The 22721-nt window shown below is 39.7% G+C and overlaps 1 protein-coding gene across 1 annotated transcript in view; it reads left to right on the top strand.

Annotated features, from left to right (window-relative positions):
• The window catches only part of PTPRT (protein tyrosine phosphatase receptor type T), a gene marked incomplete at both ends in the record, with an annotated part of 1086576 nt that overhangs the window by 676307 nt on the left and 387548 nt on the right, over positions 1-22721 (top strand). Inside the window, 1 exon segment of the mRNA XM_082671082.1 lies at positions 18630-18739. Within this exon segment, the coding sequence (XP_082527208.1) occupies positions 18630-18739 (110 nt within the window).

Here is a 22721-nt window from a genome sequence, read left to right as displayed (position 1 = left end):
TTCTTCTGTACAGCAAAGTGACTCAGTTTTACACACACACACACACACATATATATATATATATATATATTCTTTTTCATATTTGTTTCCATTATGGTTTGTCACTGGATATTGAATATAACAATAGTTCCCTGTGCTATACAGTAGGACCTTGTTTATCCATCCTATATATAACAGTTTGCCTCGGCTAATCTCAAACTACCAGTCTTTCTCTCCTCTACCCCCTTTCCCCCTTGGCAACCACAAGTCTGTTCTCTATATCTGTGAGTCTGTTTTTGTTTCATAGATATGTTGATTTGTCTCATATTTTAGATTCCACATATAAGTGATGTCATATGGTATTTGTCTTTCTCTTTCTGACTTACTTTGCTTAGTATGATAATCTCTAGGTCCATCCATGTTGTAGCAGATGGCATAATTTCATCCTTTTTGATAGCTGAGTAGTAATCCATTTGTGTGTGTGTGTGTATCACATCTTCTTTATCCATTTGTCTGTTGATGGACACTTAGGTTGTTTCCATATCTTGACTATTGTAAATAGTGCTGCTATGAACGTTGGAGTGCATGTATCTTTTCAGATTAGAGTTTTGTCTGGGTATACGCCCAGGAGTGGGATTGCTGGATCATATGGCAACTCTCTTTTTAGTTTTTTTGAGGAACCTCCATACTGTTTTCCATAGTGGCTGCACCAATTTACATTCCCACCAACAGCATAGGAGGGTTCCCTTTTCTCCACACCCTCTCCAGCATTTGTTATTTGTAAACTTTTTTAGTGACAGCCATTCTGACTAGTGCGAGGTGGTACCTCATGGTAGTTTTGATTTGCATTTCTCCAATAATTAGTGACGTTAAGCATCTTTTCATGTGCCTATTGGCCATCTGTATGTCTTCTTTGGAGAAATGTCTGTTTAAGTCTTCTGCCCATTTTTTGATTGGGTTGTTTGCTTTTTTTGTTGTTGAGTTGTATGAGCTGTTTGTATATTTTAAAAATTAAGCCCTTGCTGGTCACATCATTTGCAAATATTTTCTCCCATTCTATGGATTGTCTTTTCATTTTGTTTATGTTTCCTTTGCTGTGCAAAAGCCTGTAAGCTTGATTAGGTCCCATTTGTTTTTTTGTTTGTTTTTTTAAGAGTTTTTTGATGTGGACTATTTTTAAAGTCTATTGAATTTGTTACAACATTGCTTCTGGTTTTTTTTCTGTTTTTTTGGGTTTTGGCCACGAGGAATGTGGGATCTTAGCTCCATGACAAGGGATCAAAACCGCACCCCCTGCATTGGAAGGTGAAGTCTTAACCACTGGACCACCAGGGAAGTCCCAGGCCCCACTTGTTTTTGTTTGTTTGTTTTTGTTTTTATTTCTACTGCCTTGGGAGACTCACCTAAGAAAACATTGGTACGATTTATGTCAGATAATGTTTTGCCTACGATCTCTTCTAGGAGTTTTATGGTGTCATATCTTATGTTTAAGTCTTTAAGCCACTTTGAGTTAATTTTTGGTGTGAGGGTGTCTTCTAACTTCATTGATTTACGTGCAGCTGTCCAACTTTCCCAACACTACTTGCTGAAGATACTTTTTCCCATTTAATATTCTTGCCTCCTGTGTCAAAGATTAATTGACCATAAGTGCATAGGTTTATTTCTGGGCTCTCTATTCTGTTCCATTGATCCGTATGTCTGTTTTTGTGCCAGTACCACACTGTTTTGATTACTGCAGCTTTGTAGTACTGTCTGAAGTCTGGGAAGGTTATGCCTCCTGCTTTGTTCTTTTTTCTCAAGATTGCTTTGGCAATTCCGGGTCTCCCCAAGAACTTTTAACCCAATGGTTTTAACACTCCTTGATAATCCTCTCCTGAATCAGTTATTATGCTGATATTTACAAAAGGGTGCTCTAAATCTAGCATTCCCTCTACATATATTAATTTGCATTGTTCTTTATAAAAGAGCTTTTCTCTCCTCATCCCCCTCCCCATTTGTTTTCCCTATTGACTCGTGGGTCATTTTTTCTTCCTCAGTGTATTAAACTCCATTACTATCATTATTCTTTTCAATGCTCAAACTGTCTTAAATATGGCTGGGGGGGTCCCTTCAGATTGGCTCCTAGGTCCTTTGGACATGCTCTCATTAGTCTTCCTTGCTTCTAGTGCGACAGAATATTCCAGACTCTCCTTGTAATGTCTCTGCCCCAGACCTGGAGTTAACCAGTTATCTGAGGATATCTGGTTGTTTTCAGAGACGCATCTTAGTTGTGCTCGATGGGGTGTTACTGCCTCTAGGCTCTCCAAGAAGGTAGAGCTAGGGAATATAATTTTATCTGTTTTAAATCATGAACTCACACTAATTCAAATCCAACACCTCAGGATTCTTCTGCACTTGCCCTCAATCCATATATATCTGTCTCCCTCCTCCCACAGTGAAAACCCCAGCATTCACATGTTTTTTTCATTTGCTCCATGCTGCAATACACACAAAGTAGTCTCAGAATTACAATACCAGTCCTCCTAACAAACAAGAAAACTACTAAATTAGGTTAAAGATTTTCTTTTTAGTTTTTCTCTCCTTGAGTAGTCACGATACCATATCCAAAAGTTCATTCTTTTCTCTGGATGGTTATATTATCAATTTGATACCCTACTAGGTTCATTTATTTCAGTTTTAAGGTCTGCCTTCCCCCCATCCTTTTTTGTTCAATGTCATTGTTTCTAACATCAAAACAGTTTCTTGGTTCAAAAGTCAAAACTGTATAAAAAGGTACACTCAGAGAATTGCCAGCATCTCTCTTTCACACTGTTCTTACCTGCACCTGGAAGGTAACCATTTGTATTTATTTCAGATACATCTTTCCTATAGTTCACTTTGCAAAAAAGTAAAAATTATCTTTATTTCTCTTATTTTTATGTAAAAGATAGCATAGTAGGTATACTCTGCATCTTGTGTTTTTGTTCACTTAATATATCCTTGAAATCAGTCCATGTCGGTTTGTACAGATTTGTGTCATTCTTTTTTATAGCTGTGTGGGACTTCGTTATGTGGATATACCATGGTTAATTCAAGTAGGGTCCTGTGGACACTTGGTTGTTCCCATTTTTTGCTATGACAAATAATACTGTATCCAGTATTGTACATATGTTGTTTGGTATTGTGGAGATGTATTTTCATGAGAAGTTCCTGAAAGTTGGATTACTGGGGTCAGTGCGTAAATGGATATGCATTTTTGTTAGATGATGACAGATACTCCTCCATAGAGGTCCTTATTATTTTACATTTTCATCAGCAATGTAGATTTGTTTAATCTTAACACCAAACATGAAAAAGCAAACTATCATTTTTCTTATTTTGCAGTAAGGAATGTAGATTCCCATATAATTTATAATAATTGTATAAAATCGAATTGATTATTAATCATATAGTATATAATATATTAACATAATATGCTTAATCACATTTAATATATCCTTAATCACATACAATACATATATTATTGCATTTAGTATAAGACATGTACTTTCATCATAGAGAAGAATGATATTTTAGGAATGAGTGCTTGTATTTTATGTGCGTTTCTAACAAGGTTAATTATCTGGTTTCTCAGGTCACATGAAGCTAGAAGGAGACTACATGTTGCTAGGGACGTGTACTTGGACAGTGACAAGATGCAGTAACAAGAGGCTGCGTGTTGCTAGGGATGTGTACTTGTACAGTAACAAGATGCAGCACATAAAATCTGGAAAAGAGGACAGTGAGAAGAAAAGTATAAAAAGCGATAACAACAAGGCAATAACTGGTGAAATCCATAGTCATTTAGTTAAGGATAAAAAGCTATACACATCTTAGTAAGTGCCGAGCCGTCATTTAATTAGGGCTCAGTACATTGTTAATCTTTGCAGAGCTGACCTTGAGCTATCATAAAGGATAAGGAGAAGTGCAGTTACAGGTTTTGAATGTCCATTATGAGCTAGGTGTTGAGCTGATATTCTTCATTCATACAGTCTGTTGCCAAATACTGTGATGTAGATGCTACTGATACTGGGTGGAAGAGGAATCTGAGGCTCAGATAGTTTAAGGAACCTGTCTAAGGCTACTTAAGTAACAAATGGCAGAGCCAATAAGTAGATCCCAAAATCTTATCTGTGCTTTTCCCCCAACCCTATCTAAGATACAATCCTATTCCTGGCCAGTATCTCCCTAAACACTCTCTCTGTTTTATCCTTTTCTGTAGTACTTATCATTACCTGAAATACTCTGTGTGTGTGTGTGTGTGTGTGTGTGTGTGTGTGTGTGTGTGTGTGTGTGTGTGTTTGTTTATTGTCTGCCTGGCACCTAGTAGATGCTCATTAACTATTTGTTAAATGAACGAATAGCTAATATCGAAACCCATGCCTCTTTCATTATATCACGGGGCCCTGCTTATATATGCTAAGAAGGTAAAGACGTGTATAACATATTTTATTTACACTCAAAACCAGCTGATACTGGCTTGATAGAGCTAATCATTAGCCTCTCTTCTAACCTCTGAACCCAGTGATATCACATTCACTGCTTAAAATCAACCACGGTGGAGATATTTATACCATGGAAATCAGGAAACATACTGAGTTTTTATTTTGTTTTGTTTTCCTGGAGAACTGGCTGTGAAACATTTACTAATACACCACTGTATATTTCCATTAAAAAGGTATGTTGGACACCTTAAGATATAAAAATTTATCCAGAAAAAAATTATCTTTCCTCCAGCAAGACTGGAAATTACAAAGTGGATTGAAATTGTTTAAATCTATCTTGTCTCTATAAGACAGACTCCTCTGAACCATTTTCAAATTATTTCAACTTTTAAGTTAGTTCTGAGCCTCTATAATGAACAACAACCAACTAACCAACAAATATGGCACCTGGAATGGAGAGGCAAAAAATAAATAAATTAAAAAAAAAACCTAGACAAGATGATAGGAAGGAAAACTTGTGCTGGCTGTGCAGGGCTCTGTGCTTTCACAAAAACTGACTTGTTACTTCTCACAACTACCCTCAAAGTTCACCATTAGCCCCACTTTTCAGATACAAAAATGGAGGGGAAGAAAGAAGAGGAAAGGATAAGACAGGAGAAGAGAGGAGAAAACTTCCCTTGATAACACTCTGTCCTCCTTTATGTTGAAATGAAAATTTCCCTTAAATTACCACCTGAGTGTTAGGCACAAGAAAACATCTGTTTTAATTACAGTGAATTTACATGAACCTACTGACAAGAAGCACAGTTAAAATTAGCAATTTTAGTGTGCTTTTTTTTTTTAAAAGAGAATGAAATTATAAAGTAATTAACCTTTGTTGTAGAACTCTATCAAAGGGATGGAAAGTTCCGTGCTGTTAGATAGAAAAAGAAATGAAATTGTGGGGAGGGAATACATGGATCCACTAAAGAATTATGGAGGAAAAAAAGAAGGGTAAAGCAACTTAGAAGATTAGACAAAACAGGAATCTTTCCTCAAGAAGTCTTTTCACAGTGAGTAAGACGGGGAAGAAAAAGACCTAGTTGAATCAAAATAAAGTACAGTTAGCCCTCTGTATCCGTGGGTTCCATGTCTGTGGGTTCCGTATCTGCATATTGATTTCGAAATCAATGCACGGTTGGTTAAATCCTCCCACGAGGAACCCCCAGTGTGGAAGGTCAACTGCACTGCGCCGTTTTATATAAAGAATTTAGCTTCAGTGGATTTTGTTATTTTGCTATCCTGGATCCAATTCCTGCGGACACCGAGGGTCGACTGTAAGTTGGCTTCATGGGAAAGGACTTCTTGACTTGTGGAGTGGTAGTGTGATGTGGTCAAAAGAGCCTCAGCCTGGGGCCGAGATGTGCTGATTTTTCCACTAGTAGGTGACTTTCGTGTGACTGTCTTTCAGCTTTTCTAAACCCACATGTCTACCAGGTGATGGAAGAAAGGGGTGATTCAGAAAACACTCTGGAGTCGGAGGGATCTGGGCTGTATCTAGGCTCCATCCACTACTTGGTTGTGTAACCTTGATTAAATTCCTTGCATTCTGTACATTTCAGTGTCCCCATCTGCAAAATGGGGATGGTCATCCCACCAGTTTCTAGATGGTGTCCTACTTGAAAGTCTATACGTAAAGCATTTAATTTCCTCTCTGCCAAGAACTATATTAAGTGGTGTGTGGCCAGTACCAGAATCGGCAGACTGCTTTTTAACTGAAGGTGTGTGACTTGGAAAAACCAAACCAGTGATCTACGCAAGATTTCTGTTAGTTATGGGCAGGGGACCATCTTAAAATTACCTATAATACCTCTGTAATCCCAATTGCAAACATCTTACTCCGACCGTAGAAATGAATGGGTGTGGCAGTGTTCCAGTAGAATTTTATTTACAGAACAAGCAGCTGGTTGCATTTGGCAGTGGCCATAGCTTGTTGACCCTTGATCCACACTCATTCCTCTAATTATTTCCTCCAATCCTTTGGCTTTAAAATCTATCCCTATGCTAATGATTTCTCCAGTTGACGTCTCCAAGCCAGACCTCTCCCCTGCCCTCCGGAGTCATTTATCCAAATTATCCAGTCATTTATCCTGTTAGACCTATCCACCTGCATTGCTAATCAGCCACTGGAGTTAAACACGTCCACAGCTGGCCTGATCATCCTTCAGCCGCCACCCAACTCATACGGATTCTCCTCATGCTCTTCTCCACTTCAGTTAATGGCAACTCCATTTTATCAATGGCTCAAGTCAGAAACCTTGATTCCTCACTTTTGTCACATTTAAAGCCCTGGATTGCAAACTCCAGGGAAACTCCAGGGAACACACCTGTTCTCTATGATTGGTGCCCCCTTGCTTTGTGCAAAACATCCCTGTTCACTCCCCACATCCCATCCATAAGCACATTCTCTTGACTCGTCCTTCAGTACATAGCAAGACCTTGATCATTTTTTACAGCCTCTACTGCTAGCTCTTTGGTCCAAGCCACTGCAGTCTCCAACCTGTATTATTAGAGTGGCCTCCACAATGGCCTTTCAGCTTTAGCCCTGGCCCCTACTCTGTTTTCTCAACACAGCGGCCAGAAGGATCTTATTAAACCATGAGGCAAATCGCAGCATCACCCCTCTGTGCATAACCTTCCAGTGGTTTCTCGTGTTACTGAAATTAAAAGCACTAGTCCTTAGGATGGCTCACGAGGTCCTATGTGACCACACTGGTGCGGAAAACTTGGCCTCTGTGCACTGGTGCCAAATCGAATCTCAAAGTTTTGGGTGAAGTAGAAAAGACTAGCTTTACTAGCTTTACTGCTTTGCCAGGCAAAGGGGAACACAGCGGGCTCATGCCCTCCAAAATCTGTGTCCCCCAATCCAGGAGGATTTGGTGAGGAGTTTTATAGCAGTAGTTCAAGGGTGGAGTTGCTGATAACATTAGGGTGTCTGCAGGGCCTGCACTCCTTTAATCTGATTTCAGGTAGTCTCCTCCTAATGAGCCTTTCTGGTTCCTTTAATTTGGCCTCAGGTGGTCTCTTGTTGAGATTATCAAACTGTGATCTTCTTTGGAATGAAGAATGCTAACATCTTACACGTGCTGGGGGTTTTAGTTCGTAAAGAGCTCAAAGATATTGTTCCGTGCGTCCCTTGAGGCAGAACCAGGACCCTGCCCCAAGGCTGCACTGTTGTTTCTGGGCTGCTCCTCCCTTGTCTCTGTCTGCATCCTCTCCCTTCCCTGATTTGAAGCTGCCCTTTCGAACTCAGGGCAGGTCAGGGAGGCTAGACTCTGTTCCCTACAAACAAGGAACAGGGGGCACAGAAAGGCTTCTGTGCCCATGAGCCCCACAGGGTCCTGCCTGTATTTTTGTTGTTTTGTTTTGTTTTGTTTTGTTTGCGGTACGCGGGCCTCTCACTATTGTGGCCTCTCCCGTTGCGGAGCACAGGCTCCGGACGCGCAGGCTCAGTGGCCATGACTCACGGGCCCAGCCGCTCCGAGGCATGTGGGATCCTCCCGGACCAGGGCATGAACCCACGTCCCCTGCATCGGCAGGCAGACTCTCAAGCACTGCGCCACCAGGGAAGCCCCCTGCCTGGTTTTAATACTACCACTTTTATGGTTGCCTCTCTGACCTCATCTTCTTCTATGTCTGCCTTACTACATAAATCCAGTCACTGTTCTCCTCAAATGTGCCAGGTGTGTCCCTGCCTCAGGACATTTGCACTTGCCATTCCTTCTGACTAGAACAATCTTCCCACAAAAAAACAGGGCTGGTTTCTTCACCTCCTTCATGTCTTCGCTCAAATGTCACCTTTCAGGTGACTCTTCCTCAACCTTTCTATTATAAACTGGACTTTTCTAACACCAGACTCCTTGTCCCTCTTCCCTGCTCTGTGTATCTCCCTAGGATTTATCATTTGACATGCTGCCTATTTCACTCTACATTTAATTATCTCTCTTCTCCCACTTGCATGTATACCAAGGAGACAATGATGGTTTGTTTCTATTTTTGTTTACTGGTACTTCCAACCACTTAGAACAGTGCCAGGTAGATAGTAGACATGTGATAAAGATATTATTGAATGAATGAATCATGAGAATCTCCTCAAAGACAAAATAGATTTTTAAATAATTTACCATAGAAATCAGAAGAAAATTTTAGAAAGCTGTTAAATGTGCTCAGTAAAGCTACGAGAAGATACGGCTTCTATGATTAGCAGTACGACACTATTCAGAGACTATAGATAGATGGAAGGACACCAAAGGAAATAGTAACAATTCTGATTCTGCAGAAGAATCAAATTGGTGATCTCCAGGCTGCACTAGAGCAGTTCTCAGAGAATGTGATGGGACCAGGGGGAGGAGCAAACACAGAGTGTCAGTCACCACAATAGCTATGCAGGAGGTACTATTTTAATCCTCATTTTAAAGTAAGGAAACTGAGTCACAGAGAGGTTAAGCGACTTGCCTCAGGTTGTACAACAAATAAGTGGTGAGAATGGGACAGAAACCCAGGCAGTCTGGCTCAGTCCATGGTGTTAGTACTACGTTATAGGTCTGCATGATGAAAATGAGAGTTTTGACTCAAGATGGTCATCTGATCGTTCTTCTTAAACTACCTTCCCAAAGGAATAGAAAAATGCCTTTCATTCTGCCCTGAGGAATTAATGCAGAGCAGTGTTGGGGGAGGGGGACCTACATGGAGAAAAGATGACTGAGCTGTGACTTCACCGAAAGAAACCACCCCCTCCACTGCCACCCAGTCCCTTGGGGCACAAGAAGAAGGAACTTCTAAGCCCAATTGCATAAATACCCTCAAACTCTGCCCAAGCCTAAAGGCGAGGGTGGGCTGTGGAGCTGATAGGAGTGGGGGGGGGGGTCAGGGGTTCAGGAGATCTTAATGTTGAGGCATCTTTATATGCCAGTCCACAGAGCAGAGGATGAGAGCCCTTGGTCCAAGCCTGCAATGTGGTAAATCAGGAAAGCAGAGGGATTTGAGGAAAGAGTATCTTTGGGTTGAGACATTCCAGTTAAAGGTAGGGGGAGTGCTCCAGGTAACTTCAGGCTGCTCCTTCAAAAACCAAAATAAGTCCTCTTTTTGAAAAGAAGCTTCCTGTTGTGTGGTCATTTCTTTTCCCTAACCTTCCCCCACCAACCCTCACCTCCAAGCAAGCGGACCCCTTATCTGGCCAAGTAATGACGGGCATATCTAAATTTTCCCTTTCCCTCTGGGTTAAAAATATTTAAAACAGGGGCTCATATAATCACTAGCAGAACGTATCTCAGCCCACCAAACTAGACTGGCCTGTTCCAGCTCTTGTAAGGTTGCATAAAGAAAGGTTACTGGACAGATGGAAAAATGCTTTCATTCTTATTAAAGAGGAACAGTCTTTTAATGCAAAGCAAATGTCCCTTAAGAATTACAGCAAGAAACAAGATTTAAAAACACAGTAAAATCCACATTCTTAACAGAATGTATAAATAAATGCTGGGTTAGAACATGTTCATGGAATGGAAGTTAGTGATGTAAAGAAAGAGGTTAGTTCTCCCAGACTGGGCTTTGTAAAAGAGTTTAGCACTGTTTATTATATTTATTATTTTTATTTAATAATGAACCCCATAGTGCTTAGGGATGTGTGTTTAAGGAAGAAAAACTATAATGAAAACCAAGGTCATGATTATTAGGAAGTTAAGAGAGCCCTTACCTTTTGCGGGTATGAAGTTGTCTGTTGATAAATTAATGAGATGTGTATTTGTTTTATATGCTTGTATACTGGTTCTTTCACAGTAAAAAAGATAAAATGTGGATATTAAGTATCCTTTTAGACCAGTAAATTTGACGTTTATGGGCTATGAAAAAATTCCTAGCAAAATATAAATGTAAAAACTTGACTAAAGGGGGAAAATGTATATAATTCTCAAATAGAGAAATAGAATCAGTAGTTTAAACTTTTCCAACAAAAACACACCAGTCCTAGATGGTCTTACAGGTGAAATCAGACAAATACTCAAGGCACTGGCAATCCCAGTCTTGCATCGATACTTTTAGAGAGAAGAAGAAGAAGGAACACTCCTCTCCTCATTTTAGTATACCAATTTATCCTTAATATCAAAACCAGACAAGCTTATTATGAGAAAAAGGACAATTAGATGCAAATCCCCCAAACAAAATATTAACAAAGAATCCAGCACTGTATACAACTAGGAAAAAAAAATGGTTTATTTTAGGAAATTAATATTTGTTCAACATTAACAAATACTGCAATTCACTACTTTAGCAAAGTAAGAGAGGGCAAAAACATATCATTACTACAGTAGGTACAGAAAAAGCTTCAGTTAAAGCTCAGCATGACTTAAAAAGAAAATATCCTTGTATACCAGGAATAAAAAAGACCTTCTTACCCTGATAAAGGGTAACTATAAGAAACTTACAGACACCACACCCAAGGATGAAATAATGAAATCATTTCCTTTAAAGTTGGAAAGCACACAGATGCTTATCATTACCTCCACTAAATATTGTATTGGTGGCTTTGGTAGAAGACAAGAAAATTAAATAAATAGTTAAAAGATTGGAAAAGAACAAAATTATCATTCACTGCAGATGCTATGATTATTTATTAGATAACCCAAAGAAATTTACACACAATTCATTAGAATTAATAGGAGAATATAGCATGTTTGACAAAGAACTCAACATTAGAAAATCAATTGCATTTCCATTCACCTAAAAAGTATGTGTTTTTTTTAAGATACTATTTATGATACCAATAAAAATATATGTTTTTTAGGAATAAACCTAACAAAAAGATTTCAAGATATATAGTATATGTAAATGTATAAAGCACTGAAGGACATTAAAGAAGACCTAAGTAAGAAAACCCAATTTATAAAGCCATAATATATAAAGACATTTATGGTCTCCCAATTGATCTATATTTCATGCGACTTCAAAAGAAAAATGAGACTTTTGTTTTGAAAATTTACAAGCTAGTCCTAAAATGTATATGCAAGGAGAAAAGACAAGAATAGTAAGACAGACCCGAACACAAAATGCATATTTGCAGGCCTTGCTCTACCAGCTACAAAACGTACAAATCTTTGTTAATTTAGAAGACACGGTATTTCTGATTCAAAAAGATACGTGCACCCCAATGTTATAGCAGCATTATTTACAATTGCCAAGGTATGGAAGCAACCTAAGTGTCCACCAACAGATGAATGGATAAAGAAGATGTAGTGTATACACACAATGGAATACTATTCAGCCATAAAAAAGAATGAAATAATGCCATTTGCAGCAGCATGGATGGACTTGGAGGGCATTATGCTAAGTGAAAGACAGACAAAGACAAATACTGTATGATATCACTTATATATGGAATCTAAAAAATACAACAAACTAGTGAGTGAAACAAAAAAGAAGCAGGCTCACAGATATAGAGAACAAATTAGTGGTTACCAGTGGGGAGAGGGAACGGGGAGGGGCAATATCAGGGTAAGGGGAGAAAGGGGTTATTATGGGATTATATGAAATCATGTGTGTTAAACTTTTGAAAATTGTGAAGCACTATAGAATTTAAAGAATCAATTAATAAAAAAGGCATGATATTGACACAGGAATAGTCTAATACAACAATTGAAAAAAATAGAGAGAACGTAGAAATAGACCCATACGTACGTGGGAATGTGATGGAAGGCAGAGGGAGCATATGGCAGATCAGTTAAGTAAATAAAAATGTGTTTTCATTAAGTAGTGCTAGGATAGAGAGGAAGAATTGAAATTAGATCCCTACCTCACGCTTTATGTGAAAACACAATTACAGATGAGTTGAAGACATTTTATAAAAGGTGTGACTTTAAAACTGAAGAAAGTTTAAGGGAATATTCTTAGGACTTCAGGGTAGAGAAAATATTTCTTAAATAAGAATATTTTATTTGGATTTATTATTTTTGTTTGCATTTATCTGATCCTGAGATAAGGATTCAAATGCAAGTAGTTTATTTAGGAGATGGTCCAGGACACACTGGTAGGTAGAGAGAAGTGAATCAGGGAAGGGAAGGAAGCCAATAAAATGTGCATTATCAAGAAAATTACCATGGGAATCACTGGTAATTTAGAGCAGTGCCGTTCCACCTATAATCCAGAGACCAGCACTGACTCATGAACTCTTTCAGGTCCTTGACAAGATAATTACAGAAAAAGAGGTTAAGTATTTTAAAGGAGGAGCTTGCATTTTCTATGTTTTTATATTTCACTTTTACTTTTTGATTTTACTTTCCTATTCTTTTTAAAAATTTTATGATAGTATCGGTCCAGTGGGTTGAAAATAATATTAAGAAAATTAATAATAATAATAATGATAACAATAACAAGGGTTTCAGTATTTGAGGTAGTTTGAGAAATATTACTAGAACATATCTCAGAGTTAACCCAACCAATGGTGAAGAGACCAGAATATTCATACATTAACTTCCTTTCGTTGCTTGAAGAATGTTTTGGGGACGTTAACTCTGGCACTCTTTGCTTACCCTGTGTGGAGACCAAGTTTGCTTCCACAGCCTTTAGGTAGAGTAGCAAGTGTTTTGCAGTGAGCCTCAGTATATGGCCAGTAAGCACCAACAGCATCTCCTGCTATTTTTTTTCCAGCTTTGTTGAGGTATATTTGATAAATAAAATTGTATATATTTAAGATCTACAACATGATGATTTGATATAGGTACACATTGTGAAATGATTACCACCATCAAGTCACTAAAGTTTCTTTTCCCCATACAAAAAAAAGAAAACCCGATAAATTTGACCACAGCAAAATTAAGAATTGATCTTTGTCCAAAGGTAACATAAAGGGATAGGGAAGACAAAAACCAAGAGAAGATTTTTATAACACACATAGCCAATAAAAGGACCCATAGCAAGGATATGCAAAGAACCTCTACAAGTCAATAAGAAGAAGACAGTAATGTCCAAAAAACACTAAAAGATGCTCATCCTCTTTAGAAAACAGACAAAAACAATTAAAATCTCAATGATCTATCATTTCACACTTACCAGATGGTCTAGAATATAAAAACCTTACAATACCAAGTGTTTGTAAGGATGTAGAGACGTAGGAGCTTTCAGAACGTTGTTGGAGGGAGTGTACGTTGCTGCCAACACTTTGGAAAATCATTTGGCATTACTCAGGAGAGCTGAAGACAGATATTGCCCTTAGTCTACCTATCCTATTTCTCGGTATACCTTAGTGAAATCATACATATTTTCAACCAAATGTACAGAAACATTCATAGGAGCAATGCTGTAAGATAGCCCCATCGGGAAATAGTCTTAATGTCTGCCTATAGTAAGAAATAAGAAATATAGCAAATAAATAAGACTCTATTCATAAAATTTAGATGAATGAAATACAACTGCGTGCATTAGTGGGGATGAATCTCAAAACAGCATTGAGTGGCAAATGCAAATCATGCAATACAAACACTCAGCTTTATGTATATAAAGGAAACCAGGAAAAACTAAATGATATTTTGTCTTGAGATAGATGTATATACTTATACCTCCAAATAAAGAGAATGATTAACATAAAATTCAGGATAATATGCATTTTTTTTGTTCATGGGGCGGAGAGTAGGAGTCAAGAGTGAAGGCACAAAGGATGGTCCAATGATACAGTGATGGTTTATTTCTTAGATTGGATAGTGGGTACCTGCATGTTCATTTCATAATTATTATTTAAATATACATGCGTTACACATAATTTTGTCATATGTTTCACAAGAGAAACTCCTTAATGTAATGCAAAAATAATATGAACAAAAGTAATAAAATCCTAGGAATACAGTTTGTAAGAAATGAAAAAAAACATTTTTAACTGGGAGACCTAAAAAGAAAACATTAAGAAATGAGAATTAATACAATATTACTGGCAGGAGGACTTGTTAGAAAAAAGGTGTCACTTGTCCCCCAGAGAAGTGAAGAATGCAAGGGAAATAAAGATTCTGATGGAACATTTTGGAAGTTTTGTAAAATTATTCTAGTATTCTTCTGGAAGAATACATGGGTATTGATAGTCCAGAAAACTTGCAAAAGAATGATGATATTTGGAAAGGACCTGTTCTACTGAATATTAAAACATGCTATATCAACACAACAGAGAGATACTGTCAGAATAGAAGCTATGACTCAATGAAATAGAGCAGAAAGCCAACAACATATGCTAGAATATAAAATAATTTAATGTGATAATAAAATGGCATTTTAAATCACTGGGGAAAGTTTTGACTGGTCAATTTATTATCCTAAGAATATTGTAAAGAACTCTAGTGAGATTTCCATTTTGTACAGTACATAAAATTGATCCCAGATGGATTAAAGTGTTAGGTTTCAAAAGAAAAAGTTGAAGGCAGAAAATACAGATGACTATTCATCTGATGTTGGGTAAAAAAGAGAATTTGCTCTGAGCTAGTACGAAAGGAGGAGCCCAGGTGGCGGTCCCATCCCAGCCTGCATCTGATACAGCCTTCTTAGTGAGCAGCGCCAGCACCTCTCTGTTCAGCTCACCTTTCACCTCTTAAAGCTTCTCCAGGTTCCTGACGAAGCTCCTCCTCCAGGACACTTTGGGTAGATGGTTTCACTCTCTCTTCTCAAGAAAGTAGAGCCATTAGAGGACACCTCAACCCCCCTCTCCAGAGCACTTGCATATCTTCTTCCTCTTATCTCACAGAGGGAAGGATGCTCTCTTTCCCTGCCCTGGCATTTTCAGGACCCTACTAATGTCAGTTGTTTCCTCTCTCTTTCCTATCCTTCTACCTCTTACGTCAATTTTGGATTTTTTCCTGGTTGCCTTTAATCATGCTATAACCTCTCCCTCTCTGGGAGGGGGCAGTACTTTAGCTCCATGTCTCATTCCTGCTCCTTCTTGCATTCGCCTCCCCTTCACAGCCAAAATGTTTACTCATCTCAACACAAGTAAACATTTTGTTTGTTTGTTTACTCGCCTCACCTTCCACTCTCTTCTCCACCCATAAAAAGATGACTTATGACACCAGTGTTCTCCCTAAATTACCGTTGCTCAGTTCACAAGTAACCTTGAAGACACTACATTCAGTGAGCAAACAGAAGGTTGCATCTTACTCGGCATCCACACCTGTCACTGTTAACCAATACCTTTCTGCTCCTCCCTTGGTTGCTTCAGTGACAGCCCACCTTCCTGGTTTTCTGTTGCCTCCCTGAACACGGCTTCCCAGTTTCCGAATTTCTTTGTTTTCCTTGTTAAGTTTGGAGTTCTTCTTGCCTTAGTCCTAGACTTGCTACTTTTGTTCTCCTCTGCACTCTGGCTACAAGATCTACTCCCTGCCCATGGTTTCAGTGCCTAAACATCGCTACCCACTGCCCCCACCCCACTGCTACAACATTGCCCCCTGGGTGTTCTGCATACTTGTCCAATGAATTATGACAGAACTGAGCTTGCCAGCTTCCTTTCCAAGACTAGGCATCCTCTAAGGCTCCCTTTCTATGAACAACCTCTGATCCACCCCACTGGTATGAAACAGAAGAGCTGGGGTTTTACCTTGACACGTCTCTTTCCTCCATCACCAGCAAATCACAGGAGCTCCCCCAAATCTCTGACACAGTCTAATTCTCTTCTACACTACCGTCACCCTGGTCCAAGCTACCATCTTCTCTCCCCAGGATGGCTTTTCTCCTTCCACACTTGCCTCCACAAAGCCATCCACTGCACTCCAACACCCACCCTCCCCAGGATTGTCCTAGTAGCTTCTACTTATCCATCGACCCTAACTTACTTTCTACTCATTATCCTGATTTGCCAGGCTAGATTTTCTCTGCTGGTTATAATTCTTCCAACACCTTATGCGTTTACCTCAAAGTCCTGATAACAACATTAAAAAACTAATTATGAGTGCAATTATTTAATGTAGTCTCCCTTTCCAGAATAGAAGCTTTATCAAGGATTTGACTATATCTTTCTCTGTCCCTGGTGTATCTGTAATGTCTATCACCAAGTCCCTTGGTCATATTAAGTATTCAATAAATATTTGTGGAAAGGATGACGGGATAAGGAAAAGCAATAAGAGATCTGAATACTTAGAAGTTTCTACATACCTAAAAGATTTAAAAAGCAAATGAAGAACTGACCAAACTATTGTAACCTATGCAAAAAAGCTTAAAAACAGATTATAAATCATAAGACAATGATGAACAGAAATGAAGAGTCATCCAGGAAAATGAGCACAGGGTATAGAGAGCATGTTCATAAAAGAATCAATGCAAATGGCCAATTAAACTGAAAAACAAATCTGTGCTCTCCAGTATTCTAAAAAAGGTACAACTACATATGCTTAATCTTTGAAATAGTCGTTGTTGTCATGGATTGGGAATTGGCATATCCTTCTGTTTGGGGAGCCCAGAATTGTGTGAACTTTCTGGAAGGCAATCTGGTAATATATGTCAAAAGCCTTAAAGATAAAATAGTTCATTTACTTTGGCCCAATAAATTAATTTCCAAGAATTTATCTTAGGAACGTCAGCAGAGTTGCATTCAAATACCTATTTGTAAGAATGCTCATTTCAGTGTTATTATAATCATAAAGAATTCAAACCAACTTTAATGCCCAATAATAAAGGATTGGTGACTAGAATGGGGCATATCCTGCTCTAAGTAGCCATTCAAATGCATGGCCCCAAAGAACATTTAAGGATTTTTTAAAAACTGTTACTGTTTAGCGATAAGAGAAGGTCACAACACAATATGCACAGTAGGAGTTTAATTTTTAAAAATAAAATATGTATATGCATAGTCATGTGACGATACTGGAAAAGTATCTCCAGTTACAGGGATTATGAGTGATTTTGTTCTTTTCTTTTTTAAAAAATCTTTTTTTGTAGATTTTTAATATTCAACAAATTCTGTGTATCATGTCCGTAATGAGAAAAACTAAATATATTTTAATTTAACAATAGGGAACTGATTGCAACATATGGCCGTGGCTATATCTAGAGAGGCACAGCATGATGATTAAGAGTATATGCTTTGAAGCTCACAGACAGGTGTTCACTTTCCTCTTTGCAACTTAAGAGCCATATGACCTTGAGCAAGTTATTTAATTCTCTGAGCCTCAGTTCCCTTATCAGCAGAAAGGAGATAATACTACCGGGCAGAGCTCTTTTGTAGCTTAAATGAAATAATGTATGTAGAATTCTGATCACAGAGTAAGCACTTAGTAAAAATACCTGTGTTTATAATGCCAAAATATAAATAGATTCTGTAATGACTTACATGAATTCATGATCCTCTAGGGGGTTATAATGGGAAGTTGGGGGAATCATTATTTTACGGTTCAGCATCTTCCAGACTGTCATAATGATGGTGGCATTCAGCAGGAGGAAGCTGGCAGGAAGACTTATCTGGGTACAGAAACAGCCCAGGAAAGGTTTTGCTCATTAGGGCAAAATGCTGGCATAGGTCATTGACTCATCTATTTGGCCAACCAGCAAATGGTTGTTATGCATGTACCACGTGTCAGGCGTTGGAGACTCAGCAGCTAGACAAATGAGCTGCCCTCTAATTAGACTGAAGTTTCAAGGCACATAGTTCCTGGTAGATTCAGGGATTAGGAAACTATGGAAGCACTTCCTGTAGCTGGAGAAAGCTTGACAGGTTTGGGAAAATGATAGTGATGTTCACGTTGCATTCCTCAAATACCAATCCTAAGGCAAGAGTCTAATTCCAGAATCCTACTGCTGGCAGGGCTGGGACCTACAGATGTCCTCTTTACCCTGGTCAGTTTTAGTTCCAGAAGAAACTTGCTCAGAGCCTGCAGATGAAAAGCCATCGGTCTTCCAGAGAACTGGTTAGCCAACTATGGCCCACGGGTCAACTCCAGCCCTTGCCTGTTTCTAGAAATAAAGTTTTTTTGGAACACAGACATGCCCATTTATTTATGGATTGTCTATGGATGTTTTTATGCTACAGGTGCCAAAGTTGAGTAGTTATCACAGGGATTGTATGGCCCACAAAGCCTAAAATATTTATTATCTGACCGTTTACAGGATAATTTTGCTGACTCCTGTTCTAGGTCAATGAGGCTGGCGAAATGAGATGGAAGGTGACATCAAGTTCCTAATTTTTTCCTTCTGTAGTTCCAGGAGCTGTTCCTCTAGAGTCCATCCAAGGGGGTCCCTTTGAGGAGAAGATCTACATCCAGTGGAAACCTCCCAATGAGACCAACGGGGTCATCACACTCTACGAGGTAAGGAGGCCTCTGTGACTGTATCAGTTGGCTTGGCTTTATTCAGTTTCCTTCAGCCTGACGTTGGCAAATACCTACTGTGTGCAGAGCTCCATCAAGGGCACACTCACACAAGGTGAGTGAGACACAACTTACTGGAAGGTTTCTGATAATACAGTGGGGAAAAAACACAGGGGCATCAATTGAGCCGTCTTGATAGCCCTAGTGATGAAGAAAATTGGGCATTGAAAGGATTATTGATCTCTTCAGCAAAGGCATTAGGACTCAAGGAGTCAGGTAGTCCTGGCACAGCTGAGCAGACCCAGGCCTGGCAAACAGTACTTGCAGTTCCTCTGGAAAATCACAACACTCACATGATTCCCGTGGTACCCATATCAGTCCCTGGGCTTCCAGAATGGTCCCAATGTCATTCTCTAACTGGGGGTACATGATTCTTGAGCTTTAACGTTGCTCTGTGGCTAAGGCATATGGTGATGCCTTGGCCACAGAGCCAAGGTGATGGTGTTGAAAGCCCTTCTCCCAGGATTAGCAGGGTCTTATATCAGAGATGGAGCAGAATGTCCTTGGACAAGAATGTGGCTTCACTGAAAACTTTCAAAATTAGAATAAATGGTATAGAAGCTCATTGCAGAGCAGAAGCAAACAGTAAAACTTCAATAAGGCTGATATAGCTAAATGCTAATATTGGGATATGGATGAGATTGACTTTCTTCCCACCCCTTGTGTTCTGAGACACCACAAGGTTGTTGATACAGATTATAATAAGAAAACGCAGCAATGCAGAGAAAGGGCATGGAAACTGAAGCTGGAAGGGTAGAGTCTGGTATCCTAGTAGTCCTACCACCATCTCAAGTGACCTTTAGCAGGTTCTTCCTCTCTTCAAGCCTCAGTTTTCTCATCTGTAAGATGGGGGAGGTTAATCGTTGCTTCAGGGTTTCTCCAGGGAGTCTGAGAGGGGAAAGTTAATAAGCATTCCAGGCTGGAATACACTGTTGGCTCATGGAGGGACTAATGACTCTCAGCGCTTATGCAGAAAGGTACACCTGTTGAGAGAGAGCTTGGGGAAGAATATCGCCTCCATAAGGGAGGATGAGCTCTGGGAAGGAAAGTCAAGGAGTATTGATGAGGGAGAAATATTCAGGGTAAATCTGATGGACACAAATTTGCTAGAGAGACCTGGACGGACCTCAGGGCTGAGGGAAGAGAAAACTGTCTTATCATGTACAGGGTGCTAGAGAAAACACCTTCAGGAAACACTTATCTCACTCCATCCAGCGTTCCTCAGAGGCAGAGCTGTCTACCATCTCCATCTTAGAACATGGGCTTGAGAGAAGCATCCTTCCCAGGGATGCTGCTGAAGGAGAGGAGGCACTCGTACTCATAGACCTTGCCTGCGACGCATTCAAAACCTTATTCGGGAAGAAAGGGACTGGAAACTCAACTGAAACAAAACCCAGTCATTTAAAAGCTACACACTGTTCCTTGTAAAGCACAGGCTGTGATCATACACAGTCACATACACACTCACATACACACAGATGAGATAGACATCTACCCACCTGCCCTTTGTAAAGCAGAGGGAAAGGACCCAGGACTTAAGGTGTTAAGTTGCTTGGTGTTGTTTTATAAATGGCTCTCAATGCCAGGTGTTGAAGACTTTTGGAATTCACAGGCCAGTAACATTTCAAATGGTTTGGGGGAACCAACACAGAGTACTTTACCATCTTTTATTAACATTGTTTCATAAAAGACAATTTCAAAAATATAGAAAGGACATAATCTCAGAATAAAAGGCAGTCCTTTAAATCGAATAAATTTAGCTTTATGCGTAACTCATGACATTCTCCTTATTTTTTCCTCATTTTGCCTTGAATTGAGGACAGCTCTGGCGTGAAAAGACCCCGGTTCTTGTACCTACCTGCCTTTGGAAACCACAGGTCTAGGCCACGTTGCAGGTAGAGTCATATCTGCACAGATTGCTTCCACAGGAGCAGTATCCCTCTTGCTGTAACAGGATTATGCACTGCGCTGGGCTAGGAAACCCTTGATTGTGATTCCACAGTAAGAAGAAAGAAATAGATGGAGAGAGAGCAAGAGTGCAGACATAGCTGTGAGTTAGACACACTGAGCACGAGCTCCCCGAAGGGGCTGCTGAACTCACGTTTGGCTGCTTGCTGCTCGAAAGCCAATACTTGAGAGACAGACGTTGGTTGGAAAGGAAAGTTTGCTTTATTCAGGAGGCTAGCAACCTGGGGAGAAGGCAGACTCATGTCCAAAAGCCAACTCCCCACTGCCAATCAGAGGGCAAGAGCTTTTAAAGGGGGAGTTTCAGGGATGTATGGGTGGAGGGAGGGGCTTAAGTGCAGCAAAGCACAGTGAGCTCTGACAGTCATCTTGGAATTGGTCATAGGGTGGTCTCATCAGCATCCTATTGATTGTTTTAAGTACAGTTAAGCTTCAGTTCCCGCGTCCGTTTGTTCCCACTTCCTTGAAGTTAGTTCTCGGAATTGTGTCGGATGGAGCAGCTTATGTCATGGCTACAGTCTGGTCATCGTGTAGTTAACTTCTTCCACCTGGTGAGAGTTTCAGTATCTGCAAGATAGCTCAAAGAATGTGGCTCAGAATATTATCTGTAGCCCTTGAGGAAGAACTAAAGGTCTTTGACTTTGCTTAATGGCTAAACTATTATTACTTTGTTTTATTTGACTGCTCTCGTTTGTTTCTGCATTTCCTCACTTTAAATTTATTCTTTGGCTAAAGTTTTTCTACAGACAAGAGGCAGGCGGAGGACATGGCGGGTGGTTCTGTCCTGAGAAGGCCCCATAGGGTCCTGCTCTGTTCCAAAGGTAGACTCCTAGATGGTACGCTGTCTGGAACTCTAGGCACAAAGGTGCACACGGATTAGGACAACGCACCTTTCTTCTCGCTTCTCTGTGAACCCAGTGCCTTGTGGATATTCAAAGACCAGTTGCTGGGATATTGGCGTTCCCGTGAGGGACTCTACTGGAAACAGCTGTGGTGAGACACCTTCAGGTAGTTTCTCGGCTGCTCCTTCGGCTGTAATACAGAGAACCAGAGCTAGAAGGCGGCCGCTGTCTGACTTGTTTGAGCATTTGAGGTTACCTTCTGGGAATATGCCAAACTTCCGGGTTGACGCTGTGAAGGGACCTAAGGAGGTCATGGGCTTAGGCCTTATATTTTGACCATAAACATGGCTGTGACCATGTGTGTCACAAACCAGTGAGGCCTCAGAAGGTAAGAATGTTGACTTTGAGGTCAGGCAGCCTAGATGTGAATCCCAGCTCTGCCACTTCCTTGCTCTATAACCTTGGGTACATTAAGAAACTGCTCATTTATATTTATTAATAAACATAAATATATGTTTAGTACTGCGTTTGGCATTTAGAAATAGCATAGAAAAATATTAGCTCTTGCCATTACATAAAAATGAGGCCACTGAGACTTGGAGAGGTGAAATGTAAGGACCAAGGTTATGCAACTCATGGGTCCTGAATTCAAGTGCAGGTGTCTCGCCCCTTATCCAATGTGGTCCATGGACCAGCAGCATTGGCTGGTTAGAAATACAGCATCTCAGACCCCACCAGACTTCCTGAATCAGAGTCTTCATTTTACCAAGATCCCTGGGTGATTCACATGGGCATTAAAGTTTGTGAAGCACGGCTCTAGACTGCACTATTCTTCAGAAAGTTTCAGCAGGATGGGGAGTCTCCCCCACGCTGGGCTCAACCCAATCCTGCCTCAGATAGTGAGCAGGAGACCTTGCTTTTAAAGACATTCATAACAGAACATGTGTTTATGAGGCAATTTCCAAATGTAATTAGATGAAACCAATTTGATTTTTTAAATTAGGTTCTGGTTATAATTTCTAGAGAGAAATCCATAAATCACAAATCACCCTCTTCTGATCTCAGAAAGTACATTTTGTGGCAAGGAAAAATCAGACAACACAAATGGAAGAGAA

The sequence above is a fragment of the Grampus griseus genome (assembly GCF_964374135.1).
Source record: "Grampus griseus genome assembly, chromosome: 14".
Taxonomy (NCBI): Eukaryota; Metazoa; Chordata; class Mammalia; order Artiodactyla; family Delphinidae; genus Grampus; species Grampus griseus.
The sequence above is the reverse complement of the archived record's forward strand: the minus strand, read 5'-3'. Positions and strand labels throughout refer to the sequence as shown.